Genomic DNA, 15,504 nt, shown 5'->3' with positions numbered 1-15,504 from the left:
TCCTGGGTTCAAGTGATTCTCCTGCCTCAGTCTCCTGAGTAGCTGGGACTACAGGTGTGCACCACCACACCTGGCTAATTTTTGTATTTTTAATAGAGACTGGGTTTCACCATGTTGGCCACAATGGTCTAGATTTCCTGACCTCATGATCCACCTGCCTCAGCCTCCCAAAGTGCTGGGATTATAGGCATAAACCACGGTGCCCAGCCAAAAAAAATTTTTTTAATTAGCTATGGTGGCACATGCCTGTGGTCCCAGCTATTATTCAGGAGGCTGAGGTAGGAGGATTGCTTGAGCCCAGAAGGTCAAGGCTGCAGTGAACCATGATTGTACCATGGCATTTCAGCCTGGACAGCAGAGTGAGATTCTAGATCCTATCTCAAAAAAAAAGTCCTAAGAGAGCACGTGCCCTTCGACACGCTCTTTTCCAGCCAACAAAGTCGGTAAGGCAATAACAGGCTGAATAAGAGCAACTTTTACTACTTCTGTTCCGCTCTGTGACATTTGCCATTGACTATCAATGAAATGTATCAGGTTCTGTATAACGTTGTGCTTTATATGGTCCTAAGTAGAATTTCACTCCCCTACACAAACTGCCAAATGTTTTCACAGAGCAGGGGATTCCTGACTCAGATTAATCTCTGGATTATTATTAATTTCTGGAAAATCACCCTACACTGCAAGCACAGTGCCCATCTGTTGGAAACCATGCATAATGTCTCTGGAATATTCTGTAAGGATCCAAAAAGACACAAAAAGAAAACGGAAAGGATGACACCACACGGTTCTGGAATGTTCCTGACAATGTCTGAGCAGTTTGAGCCTGGTTAGTAACAAGAGCAAACAGCATGGGGGCAGAAGCCCAGATATGCTCGAGGCCTTCAGGGCATGTGGGTGGCTAACGAGGGTTCACTGCTGCACACTTTCCTTCTCTCTGTTTCTCTCATTCCTGTGTTGCCAACATCTTCGCACCCACGTCCTAGGAGAATGTGTGGGTGAAGTCTGCTAAGCCCCGTTCTTCCTCTCCTGAAGATTCCCAGTGGCCTCCCACTCTGAGTCTCTTTTCCCTTCCTCTCTGGCAGCTCCTGACTGATGGCAACAACCTAACAACAGACTCACTCTGGGTATGCAGTGCCAGGCCTCATTCTAAGCTGTCTGCATGTGTTAACCCATTTGATCCTCAGAAAAATCTCATGACACTGCTACTATCAGAAACCCCACTTCACAGGTGGAAAACTGAGGCATGGAGGATAAGAACACGTGTGAGGTCATGGAGCCGGTAAGCTACAGAGAATTGGACCACGCGGCCTAGATGGGAAGTTACATGCTTTACCCCTGGGTCACACTCCCTCTTGGTGTGCTTTATTTTTCTCATTTTTTTTTAAATTTTATTTTTTGAGACAGAGTCTCGCTCTGTCACCCAGGCTGGAATGCAATGGCGTGACCTGGGCTCACTGCAACCTCCGCCTCCTGGGTTCAAGCAATCCTCCTGCCGCAGCCTCCTGAGTAGCTGGGATTACAGGTGTGTGCCTCCACGCCCAGCTAATTTTTGTATTTTTAGTAGAGGCGAGGTTTCGCCATGTTGGCCAGGCTGTTCTCCAACTCTTGACCTCAAGTGATCTGCCCGTCTCAGCCTTCCAAAGTGCTGGGATTACAGGCGTAAGCCACTGCACCCGGCCCCCTTGGTGTGTTTTAAGTGGAGCCAACTCTTTGGTTACACCTTTGCAGACCGCCTGCCCATGACTGGCCAGCCGCCACTGGGGCAGGGCTGAAGTGATCACCTACTGCTTGTGCCCAGCTATATTTGTTCTCTCTTCTTCTGGGAAAAGCACCCTAATTTTTCATGAAGAAACCACCCTCCCCCACATGCTTCTGGTATTGCCAACCCTCCCCCACCTTTGTCTCCTCTGGTTCTAAGAATAGTCGCATGACCCACCAATGACCTAGCCCATCAATGTGTCCCATGCTCCAGGTCAGGACAACTTGTCAAGGAGAGAAACCTGCCCCAAGCCAGGAAAATTGGGGTCCTTAAAAAAAATTTTAGGACTTAAAAAAAAACATGGTAAAATACATGTAACATAAACCTGAGCATTTTAAAGCACAAAGTTTTGGGCTTTTGCACATTTACCACGTTGCACAACAACCATCCCCTCGATCTACTTCCAGGACTCTTCATCTTTCCAAACAGAAACGCTGTGCCCCTCAAACAGTAACTCCCTGCATTAGTGTGTCCAGGCATGGCCACAAAAAGGTACCACAGACTGCAGGGCTTACACAACAGAAATGTGTTAAGGTATTGACAGGCGGATTTCCTTCTGAGCACATGGCTCGGAGATGTTGTCTTCTCCATATGTCTTCACGTGGCCTGCCCTCTGCATGGGACTCCATATTCAAATCACCTTTTATTACAGGGACAGCAGTCACTAGGGCCCACACTAAGGCCTCATGTTACCTAATTGCCAAGGTAGCATTGTTATCTCCAAATATAGTCCCATTCTGAGGCCCTGAGGGCTAGGACTTCAAGATATGAATTTGGGAGGATACAATTCAACGCATAACGTTCCCCATGTCCCAATTCTGAGACTTTGGGGAAAGAGCAGTGCTGTAACGGCAGCAGCTGCTGAGCACATGTCATATACACCTGGAGCTATACTGGTGGCCTCCTGCCCAAGCAGAGGTCATTCCAGGAGTGGCTGTCTGAAAACAATGCAGAGAAGAGTGGAGAGGGGAGAGACCTGAGCCCAGATGGACCTGAAGCCAGCTGCACCTCAGACCTTTCCATCTCTAGTTGTCTGCACTAATACATTTCCTTTCTTGCTTTATTAGTGCAGGATGATCAGAACACTAATTAATGTTCTGATGCTTGTAACCCAAAGAGTGAGTTACTGCAAGGGCCAGCATGACCCATGGCTGCAGGACACGCAGATGGAACCACAAGGTAGCTATTTACAAGGCAGAGTCAAGATTCAAGTCCAGGTTCCTAGGCACCACAGTGCTGACCATCACCTGTTTCTTGGGATGCCCCTGAGTCATGACTGTCCACAGCACGGTGGAGGCTGGGCCACAGGGCAGCTCCCAGGGGCAGACTTCAGGGCCCATCTGGCCAGAGCCCTCCCTGCAGCATCCCATGTTTGCTGCACTAAGCTCAGCCTCTCCCCACAGACTGAGGGCTCCCTCTGTCCTTCAGTCAACACCCTCAGGCCTGCAGCGTGCCTGGCAAAACAAAGCACGAGGAAGTCGGGGGAACAGGCTACACAGCAGACCGCCTTCCCTCCATCACACAACAAATGCAGCCCTGTGTGAACAACACAGGGCTGGAAATGACCCAAACATCCTTGTGGGGACTAGCCAAGTGCATTACAGGGCATCCCAACAGCACGCCCAGATTCCATCCCTGGACCAAAACAAGGTAGCACCTACCTCTGATACATAGACAGGCACAGACCACCCGAAAGGGAAATGGCAAACCGAAAAAGGCAGCCCATGCAAGACAATGTGGGATAATGCGGGATGCCTGCTGAGTTTAAAAAAAAAAAAAAAAAAAAAAAAGGAGTTACTACTTTAAATTAAAATTAGTTGAAATGGGCTGGGCATGGTGGCTCATGCCTATAATTTCAGCACTTTGGGAGGCCAAGGTGAGTGGATCACTTGAGATCGGGAGTTCCAGACCAGCCTGGCCAACATGGTGAAACCCTGTCTCTACTAAAAATACAAAAATTAGCTGGACGTGGTGGGGGGCACCTATAATCCCAGCTACTCAGGAGGCTGAGGCAGGAGAATCGCTTGAACCTGGGAGGCAGAGGTTGCAGTGAGCCGAGACTGTACCACTGCACTCCAGCCTGGGCAACAAGAGCGAAACTCTGTCAAATAAAATAAAATAAAATACAAAGTAAAATAAAACAAAAGAAAGACACAGGGCTGCCGCAGCAACAAATTGCCACAAGCTCTCCCAGTTCCAGGGGACAGAAGGTGTCTGTGGTGTGGGCTCCTCAGGGAGTGTCCCTCCCATACCCCTCCGTAGCTCTGGTGGTACCAGCATTTTGGTGCTCCTTAGCTGGCACATGCGGCATGCCAATCCCCACTCTGCCATCACCTAGCTCCCTGGTCTGTGCATCTCTGTCTCAAATCTCTTCTTGCCTTTTCTAAGGACAATTGGCACTGGATGTAGATGCACCCTAAATGCTGGATGACCTATTCTACCTTGAGATCCTTAATGATACCTGCAAAGACCCTATTTTCCAAGGTCACATTCACAGGTACTGGGGATAGGACTTGGACATACCTTTTAAGGCCGACAGGATTCAACTTACTACACTATTTCGCTGAGGAGGGGTGCAAGGCTCGCTAGAGCCAGCTCACACTGGGCCCCCTCCCAGTCCTCCTGCCAGCAATATCCATTGGTTGGGGCGAGAGAGAAGCCCCTGCCACCAGGCTCAGCCTTGCCATGGATGGCACACCCAGAAGAGCTGCGCCTCCTCTGGCCTTGCTTAGATGCCTGCTGCATACTAGGATCCAACAAAAGATTCCGCTGACTCCCCGGGCCACCACACAGAAAGCTGTGGCCAGCTCTAATCAGACTGGAAGCCCCCACTGCAGAAGGTGGTCTGCATCTCCACACTCCAAAAGCCCATGGGACACGCTGAAGCCTTGGAGTCTTGGAGCCCGGGAGAAGAGAAATGAGTTAAGGCTTCTGGTGTTAGAGACAAGGGCCTCTGTTCTATTTTTTCTTTGAGATGAAGTCTCACTTTCTCACCAGGCTGGAGTGCAGTGGCATGATCTCGGCTTACTGCAACCTCCACCTCCCAGGTTCAAGTGATTCTCCTGCCTTAGCCTCCCAAGTAGCTGGGACTACAGGTGCAGGCCACTATGCCCATCTAATTTATATATATATATATATGTATGTATGTGTGTGTGTATGTATGTGTGTGTGTGTGTATATATGTATATATATATACATGTATACATTTAGTAGAGATGAGGTTTCACCATGTTGGCCAGAATGGTCTCAATCTCTTGACCTCGTGATCCACCCACCTTGGCCTCCCAAAGTGCTGGGATTATAGGCATGAGCCACGGCACACGGCCCAGGGCCTCTGTTCTTTATATGACAAGGTGCTCATGTGCCTGCCTGCTGGGGTTTTGTGTCAATGAGGGCTCCAGTCTAAAGGGCTCAAGCAAGTGCTCAGACTTGAGGTGACAGGAGAGAAAGTGCAGGCATAGACACAAGTGTGCAGAGGGGTCTGGCTGGGGTCACTGTGCTGCACCAGGACCACACTGACCACACCTGCCAGGACGTCCTCCATCACAGCCTGTGGCCCCTGGGACAGCATCAGCACAATGCTGATGGCCAGCAGGGGCTCCCCAGAGAGCAGGGGAGCCTACCATGCCTTCTTCTCAGTGGGACTGGAGGTTTTCACCAGGCTTTCAGTCCCCATGGTCTTCCCAAGACCTTCTTGGGGCTTCCTTCTAGAGGAGTTCAGGACCCCCATTCCCTGTGCCCTGCTCCTGAGGGAAGGCAGGACACAGCCCATGTGTAGTCACTGACTAACTTATACTTTCTCCATAATCTCAGAAAGACCCCCCCAGAGCCTGCTTCAAGATGTTATTTACTGATAAAGACTCTCAGTGCTAGTAAGGGGCAGACCCAAGATGGGGCCCCACTTCTGATTGACCCAGGAGCTCCATGCCAGCTTGTGGCCCCTTCTCCCACTGCCCATCATCATCAGTCTTGGGGACTTTTCAAGCCTTCTGTCAGTAACAGCAAGAAACTCATCTCATGTCATCCACGTCCAATCTACAAATATAAATAGCCAAAACCAAAATTTCACTTGGGCATTTTTTATTCCAGTCTTCTCTGCTAGTTCACAATTTCACGCTAGTGGTTGCTGACAGCAACCCACTAAACTGATTGAGTATCTCACAAATGGGGTGTGACTCCAGTTCAAAGAACACATACAGGTATGCATCCAAACAACACTCAGAAAGAAAGAGGGGGAAGAAAAAGAAGAATAGTTCCCATTTTACAGATCAAGCAAAAATCCATTTGTGGATGTGATTTTTTTCTCCCATTTAATTGCAATTTCCGACTTACTGATCTGTGAATGGAGTCATTCCCGTGTCAAATCCTCTTTCTCTTATTAAAACTTCAGGGGTCCTATAAAGGCTAGCTCAAGCTCAACCATAAAAATCCTCTCCCACTCAGCCCTTGGAGACAGAATTTTTACACCATGAGATCCACCTTTGCAGAAATCCTGGGGCATCTCCCAACCCTGGGATGTTATCAGTGAGTTTGGTTTCTGGACCACTTGGCTAATGGAAAGAATGACAGTGAGGACAAGGTACACTGTGCAACTCCCGTGTTCTCAGGACCAATAACAAATGTCACCTTTCTACACGTTGAGAAGTCGGAGATACATCACAATTTTCCACTCATTCACTGGTATTAGACACCATCCTAAGGCAGGGTCATTCCAACCCTGAAAACACCAGCATTAGAGGTCACACACTGGGTCATGGCCTGTACAAAGCCCTGCTGAGGACAGCCAGGAAACCTGTTATAAGCCTGGAGTTGAGCCACATGGATTAGGAGGCAACAATTTCTGGTTTTATTCACAGCCATCTTGGTCTACACCAGCAAAACCAAAGAAAGTCCATGATAATTTGAATAATTCAGACCTCGTTTCCTGTTTCCTTCCTCTGCCTCCACCGAAAGAAATGAAAACAAGAAGCCCACGTCCACCAGATTATTTATCTGCCTTCCGCATGTCTGACATAGCGCTCTGATCGCAACACTGGTGCGGCCGGGCGACTGGGACTCCAGACTGTGGTCTCCCGTCAGTTCACATCCCATCAGTTCACACTCCTTTCTCCATCTTCGAAATGGGCCAGCTGCTACTTCCCTACAGTCTAAGTCTTTTCTTTTTCTTTTTGAGACGAAGTCTTGCTCTGTCACCCAGGCTATACTGCAGCAGCATGATCTCGGCTCACTGCAACCTTTGCCTCCTGGGTTCAAGCCATTCTCCTGCCTCAGCCTTCCTAGTAGCTGAGATTAACAGGTGTGCACCACACCCAGCTAACTTTATTTTTTTTTTTGAGACAGAGTCTCGCTCTGTCACCCAGGCTGGAGTGCAATGGAGCGATCTCGGCTCACTGCAACCTCCGCTTCCCAGGTTCAAGCAATTCTCCTGCCTCAGCCTCCTGAGTAGCTAGGACTACAGGTGCCCACCACCACGCCTGGCTAACTTTTCTATTTTTAGTAGAGACAGGGTTTCACCATGTTGGCCAGGCTGGTCTTCAACTCCTGACCTTGTGATCCGCCCGCCTCAGCCTGCCAAAATGCTGGGATTACAGGCGTGAGCCACTACACCCGGCCCCTGCCATCTAAGTCTTTAAGCAGCTAAGTCATCTCTAACAATATCTTACCTCCTCCACCAATACCACCCAGCAAGCTGAGTCAGTTTACTTTGCTGGAAAGTGACCAAAGAGCCTGCCAGGGACAGCGTGGGAAGAAAGGCCTTAGGACAGTGCACGAATACGACAGCCTGATCCCAGTCAATCTTCTGGACCATGCTGTTCTCAGCAATCCCAAGCAAATGGCGCAAGTCAGGAGGCAGAAGGGAGCTCAACCTCCACTTACCTGGGGGGCAGACACATTCAGATGGGGCTTCCCGAGCAGTCCGGAGCTTCACTAGTCCATCCAACTTCTGAACCGGAAAGAAAAAGAAAGAAAAAAAAAAGAACAGAGAGAATGAGTTTCAGAACAGAGAGGGGTAAAAGTGGAAACATCAGCAAAAACAAATGTAGGCAAACCATCTACAGTGCTGGTGGTGTCTTCCAAGCCATTTCTCAAAAGATCATTACATTCTATAGGGAATTTTAGAATGAGGAAAAACAAACAAAACACTAAACAGTTACTGGTGAGTCCCTGAAAAGAAGGCGGCAGGTTTCTGCTTTGTTACCGCATTTTCTTTTTCTTTTCTAATTTTTTTTTTTTTTTTTTTTTTTTTTTTTTTTTTTTTTTTTTTTGAGACAGTCTTGCTCTGTCACCCAGGCTGGAGTGCAACCTCCACCTCCCAGATTCAAGCGACTCTCCTGCCTCAGCCTCCTGAATAGCTGGGATTACAGGCAGCCGCCACCACACCCCGCTAGTTTTTGTATTTTTAGTAGAGATGAAGTTTTACCATGTTGGTCAGGCTGGTCTTGAACTCCTGACCTCAAGTGAACCACCTACCTTGGCCTCCCAAAGTGTGGCGTGAGCCAACGCACCCGGCCCAGCATTTTGAAATATAATACCAAGAGTTAAAAACGACAGGGGCCAGGAATAGTGGCTCATGCCTGTAATTCCATCACATTGGGAGTCTGAGGCAGGTGGATCATGACATCTGGAGTTCAAGACCAGCCTAGCCAATATGGTGAAACCCCAAGTCTACTAAAATTACAAAAATTAGCTGGGCGTGGTGGCACAGCCCGTAGTCCCAGCTACTCAGGAGGCTGAGGCAGAAGAATTGCTTGAACCTGGGAGGTGGAGGTTGCAGCGAGCTGAGATCGTGCCATTGCACCACAGCCTGGGCAACAGAGTGAGACTCCATTTCAAAAAAAAGAAAAACAACAACAACAACGACTGAAACCGCGCCCTGCAAGTCAAGAAAAAGCCACAGTGACCACCAACCTTCAAGGGAGGGGGGCTGGGGCCAAGGGAGGCCTGGGAGGGCAGATCAAAGTTAGTCCTCCAGGCAGCTTTCTGCACGTGCAAGGCCATCCCGTTCGCACCTGGGAAGTCCTGAAACCCCATGGCTGCAGCCCCTCTCACCCCATGGGCCTGAGACCTGATGGCCTGGACTGAATCACCCTGATGAAAACATTTTTCTTTTTTTTTTTTGTTCTTTGTTTTTCATTTTTCTTTCTTCTTCCCAGTGGGGATCCTTGGTCTAGAAAATTTGGTTCAGTAAAATTTAACAAGAATCCCTACACATGCTCAGCCCTGTGCTAGATTTGGGTGAAAGGAAAAGAATTACCACAGAAAGAGGGTCAAAAGGCACAGCTCCCCTACAATGCTAATTCGAAGGGACAGCTCTGGCACACTCGTGGTCCTATGGAACCCTACAGGCAGCCCTGAGGCCAGAGCAAATGGTCCCTGCCTCACAGATGAGGAACGCAGGCTTGGAAAAGAAAATTTGTTCACCTGAGTGAACAGTGTAGAGCTACAATCAGAATGAGGGCTTCATGTTCAAACATTAAATGGTAATTTTTACGCACTGCTTTAGAGGAGGGGAGAAGGGCACTCCTTGGTCTTGAACTCTTGATCACCAAGCCTGGAATTTGCGCAGAGGACATGACCCCAGCCAGGCCCTGTCTGACTCTGGCTGGAACAGCCCAGGACCAGAAGACTTCACCAGGGCACCTCCAGCCACCAGAAAGGCACTTCAGAGTTCCACTCCACCTCCCACTTCATCCTCATTTTACACATGGGCAACAAGAGGCACAGAGGGCTAAGCTGATCCTAAAACAGGAGAGGTTACCGTGGTGACAGCAATACCAGGGCAGCCAGAGGGTGCTCCAGGGGGCACGTTTAGGTGCACTTACTTCTCCATCATCACTGCACTCCCCAGCCCTGGCTCTACAGGTTCTTGGCTTGCCCTATAAATTGGAACCTGGCGAGGCGTCTGGATGCCAGGCTCTCAGCTACCCCCAGGGACTGGAACTGCCACTCACTCCTGCTCTCGACTGGAGCCACCCAGCTATCCCACAGTGACCTTGTGAGCAGCCTGGGCCAGCCCCCAGCCTCCAGAGGCCCCCTGCAGCCTGTGGGTGAGAGCTGTTCCACCCAGGAGCAGCAGACCCCGCCGCTACTCATCCCCACTTCCAGCAGGGCTGGAGTCCATGAGGGCTTGAAGCTTCTGCACAGAGTGGAGCACAGTGGCCACACTGGTCCCAGTTGAATGTGGGGCCCCTGCAGAAGCTGTAGGCTTGAGCTGGACCTCAGAACTCACTCTTTTTTTTTTTTTTTTTGAGACGGGGTCTCACTCTGTCATCCAGGCTGGAGCGCAGTAGCTCCAATCTCTGTCTACTGTAGCCTCCACCTCTCAGGCTCAAGCAATCCTCCCATGTCAGCCTCCTGAGTAGCGGGGAATACAGGCACACACCACCACACCCAGTTAGTTTTTAATTTTTTGGTAGAGATGGGGGTCTCACTATGTTAACCCAGGCTGGTCCTAAACTCCTGTGCTCAAATGATCCTCTTGCCTCAGCCTCCCAAAGTGCTGGGATTACAGGCATGAGTCACCACACCCAGCCAGAACTTACTCTTTTCCCCGTTGTATTTGCAGATATTAAAGCATATTTCAAAATCTACTTGGAGAAGAAACCCAACATTTTAGTTTAAGCCTGTCAATCTGTGTAAGCAGCTCTCATCTGTTTTTATCAGTGCTAGACAGGACAGAAAGGTCTTCCACACTAATTTCATTTTTTAAACAAAAGCATTTCATGCCAAAAACAATTCGCCTTTAACAACTGCTGTCACACTCGGGCTACTGCTATCACATCTGAACCTCTCTCCTGAAGGGGGAGGACTCTATCAACTACTGATAGGAAACACAATTACTTTTAAGCTCCTCTCACCTTAAAATAAAAAGCTAGGTGGTAAACTATTGATGGAAGAAAAAAATGGACTGTTAATGCTGGCAGACGGGATGATAGGTTACTGGGATTGCTTTTCTTTTGCCATCTATCCTAACTCCTCTAGTGCTTTTGTTTTTCTAGATCTGCAAAGTTTTCTCTCCTGGACCCCTCCCACCCCCATCTCCAGGCCCCTCACTTTCTGTGGCCTGACTCCTATGAATACAAAGTGAAATGTTTGAATTAGAAACCCAATCTCACAATCCTTTACTTCATGTTCTTTTTTTTTAATCCTAAGAAAATATCCCTTTGTGTCCAGGTTTGTAAAAATGACTTAAAAGCATTCAATTATCTGGCAGCACCCCCAGCATCTGCAAACAATATGGTCCTGGTTTTACATATGCAAACAAGTCCTGACTCTAAAAGTAAATAAAGGATGAGTTTCTGAGAAAAGACCAGAGACTTTGGGCGAGTTCCCTTCTAGAAGTACTGGGAAGGAGAACTTGAAGTCTGGGGGAAGGGTGGCAAGAGCTCAGGGAAATCCTGGTTTTCAAAAAAGCATTCAGGACGAGGTCAGAGGATACGTTTATGAATGGTCTGTTGGAGCACGAGTCCTGAACACTTCACCAGACGTCGGACTGCATCCTCAAGTGGTTTTGTTCTGAGGAATTACAGATTAACATACAAAAGTAAGATGCAATGACTTATTCCTGTAAAACGCTGTAAATAAGACATTTCTATCCTTTGACTAAAAATTCCTACTCTGGGGAGTGTATCCTAAGGAAATAAATCAGCAGAAGCAAAACACGATATTCATGAAGAAGTTGCACTGCAAAGCAGTGGGAATGGTTTAGTGAGAGATGTGGCATCCCTTGATGAAACCGTCACATCAGGAAATAGCATTATGAAGACTGTGTAGCAACAAGGAAAAATGCTTATGCTACAATAAATAAAACGTCTACATCGATGTCAAAACGCAGACATGGGGGAACAGCAACTAACAAAACAACCCAGGTGGGTGTTGGAATAATGGTGATTTACTTCTTTCTGGGTTGTTGTAATATCTTCTCAGTGAAAAACAAACAACAAAAAAACCTGAAAGTAGAAGAAACAATGAAGTCTCCCTGCTGAGGGCAATTTTGGAGTGACGGATTCCAGCTCCAGGATCCATCCTGTGAATACACGCACACCACAAACACCAGAGGATAGGCTTGCCAAGAACCAAATGCTGACCACAGGCACAGCTTCTCTGCCCTCCCTCTACCTGCTTACAAAGAGCCAGTTCAGGCCTTCTCACCACCACCAGCAACCAGAGGAGACTCCCTTTCCTGACCCCTTTAAACGTTCTCTTTTGACATCTCACCACAATGATGATAATGATAAATACAACTAAAGTATTATTATCAAGACTTGATTACTTACTATGGGCCAGGCACTGCACCAATTGCTATATCTATTCCTCCTGATACCCCCATGAGGATGGGATTCTTATTATATCCATTTACACATGGGAAAACTGAGACAGAAAGAGAAATGTCAGGGCTAGACTTAAATCCTGGTAGCAACTGACACCAATCACAAGGCATGGCAACCTCTGCTCATGAGTAATGTTCATATCTACAAAAACATTTTTAAAGTTGCCTTTGGGACCGGGTGTGGTGGCTCACACCTCATCTCAGCACTTCGGGAGGCCAAGGTGGGAAGAGCACCTGAGGTCAGGAGTTTATGACTGTCCTGGCCAAAATGGTGAAACCCCGTTTATACTAAAAAAAAAAAAAATTAGCCGGGTATAGTGGCACATGCCTATAGTCAGAACTACTCAGGAGGCTGAGGCAGGAGAATCTCTTGAACCCAGGAAGCAGAGGTTGCAGTGAGTGAGATTGTGCCATTGCACTCCAGCCTGGGCAACGAGAGCAAAACTCCGTTTCAAAAAAATAAAATATAAAGTTGCTATCAGAAGCCAAGCAATACATAACTCGGAGAGAAACCAGTACAGTGTTTGCAAACGGTTGGGAGACTGACAGGAATTAACTTCAAGGGCAGCACGGAGATTAAGGGTGATAGAATTGTTCTGTGTGGTCCTGGGGTGGTAGACACATGATTATGCATTTGTCAAAAACCACAGGACTGTCCTTCCCGGAGTGAACTGTAATGGATACCAATTACACACTAAAAATCAGGATGCTGGAGAAACCCAGGCTAGAATAACAAATCTAACTATATTAAAACTGTATGACATAACCTCGCTGAAGGTTGGGGAAAAGTGTAGCTGAGCTAAGTAGTTGCAAAATGGTGTTTTCATTGAAAACTCTAAGGCTGGCCAGGTGTGGTCGCTCACGCCTGTAATCCCAGCACTTTGGGAGGTAGAGGTGAGAGGATCACCAGAGGTCAGTAGTTCAAGACCAGCCTGACCAACATGGTGAACCCCCATCTCTACTAAAAACACAAAAAATAGCCTGATGTGGTGGTGTGCACCTGTAATCCCAGCTACTTTGGAGGCTGAGGCATGAACATCACTTGAACCTAGGAGGCAGAGGTTGCAGTGAGCCAAGATTGCACCACTGCACTCCAGCCTGGGTGATAGAGTGAGACTCTGTCTGAGAAAAAAAAAAAGAAAAAACTCTAAGGCTGAAAACAAAAGGAATCTGATGTAAACACTGTACACTAGGAGGTAAAGTTGTTTCTCACAGGGATTCAGGTTAAAAATTTTGAAACTACTTTATATACACATTAGGGTTGAACACATAAGTAAACAAACTATGTGTAATGAAAGCCAGGTTTCTCACCATCCAAGAAAGAAGTTACAAATAAGCAAAGGAGGAAAGCTACAATGAACCCTATAGTGCTGAATCAGAATCAGAGACATCACTATGACGTCATGTTCATGTTCTGTATACAGATAGATACATATAGATACATACAATCACAGATATGTGCATATAGATGGGTTAATATACATGTTTACTATATACCCTCCATCTGCAGGGAAGGTCTACAGTCATACCCTCGTAGTAACAAGCACACACAGTACCCAGATCTTGGTCTCTATCATTCTCCACTAAAAGGAATCAGGGCTTCTTGGAGAAATGAACAATTCTAAGGCCAAAGCAGAAAAAAAACACAAGAGGAGCCTGGAGTCTTACAGTGCTAGAAAGTGAAGATGTGTTTTACAAAGGGGCTGGGGTCAGGGGCATTTGTCAAATAAACATAAAAACCAACCAGAAAGGCTGGGCTCAGTAGCTCACGCCTGTAATCCCAGCACTTTGGGAGGCTGAGAGGGCAAATTACTTGAGGTCAGGAGTTCAAGACCAGCCTGGCCAACATGGTGAAACCCTGTCTCTATTAAAAATACAAAAATTAGGCCGGACACAGTGGCTCATGCCTGTAATCCCAGCACTTGGGAGGCCAAGGTGGGCAGATCGCCTGAAGTCAGGAGTTCGAGACCAGCCTGACCAACATGGAGAAACCCCATCTCTGCAAAAGAAATAAAAAATTAGCCAGGCACAGTGGTGCATGCCTGTAATACCAGCTACTTGGGAGGCTGAGGTAGGAGAATCACTTGACCAGGAGGTGTAGGTTGTAGTGAGCTGAGATCATGCCACTGCACTCCAGCCTGGGCAACAAAAGCAAAACTCCGTCTCAAAAAAAAAAAAAAATTAGCTGGGCATGGTGGAGCACGCCTGTTATCCCAGCTACTTGGGAGAGTGAGGCACAAGAATTGCTTGAACCCAGGAGATGAAGGTTGCAGTGAGCAGAGATCATGCCACTGCACTCCAGCCTAGGCGGCAGAGCAAGACTTCATCGCCAAAAACAAACAAACAAACAAAAAACCAAAGAACCAACCTGAAAGAGCTCAGAATGGCCAAAGCTAGAACAATTTAAGCAGCAAAATAAATAATGTAGTCTTTATAACCCAAAGACTATGTTAAATATTCTTGAGTCTATAGTGATATAAATGATTGAATAAATAAATGGAGAGAAGACACGAAACTTTCTTACAGAATCCCAATTAATATATGTAAACACTTCTCCCTTCCCAGAGGTGAAGCTAACTTCCCCTCTCCTTAATGTGGGCTAGACTTAAACAGTAACTTCATAATGGAGAAATGTGGCAGATTTCCCTTCCCTTAACCAAGTGATCAAAATGAATGTCACAGGGATACCTCATGCTGGCCCCACGGGCCCCCTGAGAGGATGCCATGAACATGGCAATCCACCTCAGTGGTATGCTTACCAAATGCTGCTCATGAGAAGTATTAGACTATCCCAGACTGTGGAACATTCCACAAAACACCTGCTCACTATGTCTCAAAACCGTCAAGGCCATGCAAAGCAAGAGAAGACTGAGAAATGGTCATAGATCAGAAGAGACTAAGGAGACAGCACAATAAATGCAACGTGTGTCCTAGATGGACCCTGGAATAGGAAAAGGACATTAGAGGAAGAAATGGGTGAAATCTGAATAAGGTGTAGTTTAGTTTTGTTGTTGTTTTTTTTTTAAAAAAAAAGGGTCCGGACTTGGTGGCTCACACCTATAATCCCAGCACTTTGGGAGGCTGAGGCAGGTGGATCACAAGGTCAGAAGTTTGAGACCAGCCTGGCCAACATGGTGAAACTCCATGTCTACTAAAAATATAAAAATTAGTTGGGTGTGGTGGCACATGCCTATAGCCCCAGCTACTCGGGGGGCTGAGGCAGAATCGCTTGAACCCAGGAGGCGGAGGTTGCAGTGAGCTGAGATTGCACCACCTCACTCTACTCTAGCCTGGGCAACAGAGTGAGACTCTGTCTCAAAAAAAAAAAAAAAAAAAGCAGAATCACAAAGATCACAAAGTCATTTACCACCAACTAAGACACAGCCTTGTTATTTTTTAGAACAGATGTACTTTT

General features: G+C 47.3%; 1 protein-coding gene across 5 annotated transcripts in view; it reads right to left on the bottom strand.

Moving 5' to 3' along the window:
* Positions 1–15,504, bottom strand: part of COL23A1 (collagen type XXIII alpha 1 chain) — a 356,236-nt gene that overhangs the window by 318,910 nt on the left and 21,822 nt on the right. For all 5 annotated transcript variants that reach the window (XM_017518269.2, XM_017518273.2, XM_037734819.1 and 2 more), the window contains exon 2: positions 7,637–7,703. In XM_017518269.2, the coding sequence (XP_017373758.1) occupies positions 7,637–7,703 (67 nt within the window). The remainder of the gene's footprint in view (positions 1–7,636; positions 7,704–15,504) is intronic.

This window comes from Cebus imitator, unplaced genomic scaffold (assembly GCF_001604975.1).
Source record: "Cebus imitator isolate Cc_AM_T3 unplaced genomic scaffold, Cebus_imitator-1.0 Scaffold668, whole genome shotgun sequence".
NCBI classification, from domain to species: domain Eukaryota; kingdom Metazoa; phylum Chordata; class Mammalia; order Primates; family Cebidae; genus Cebus; species Cebus imitator.
The sequence above is the reverse complement of the archived record's forward strand: the minus strand, read 5'-3'. Positions and strand labels throughout refer to the sequence as shown.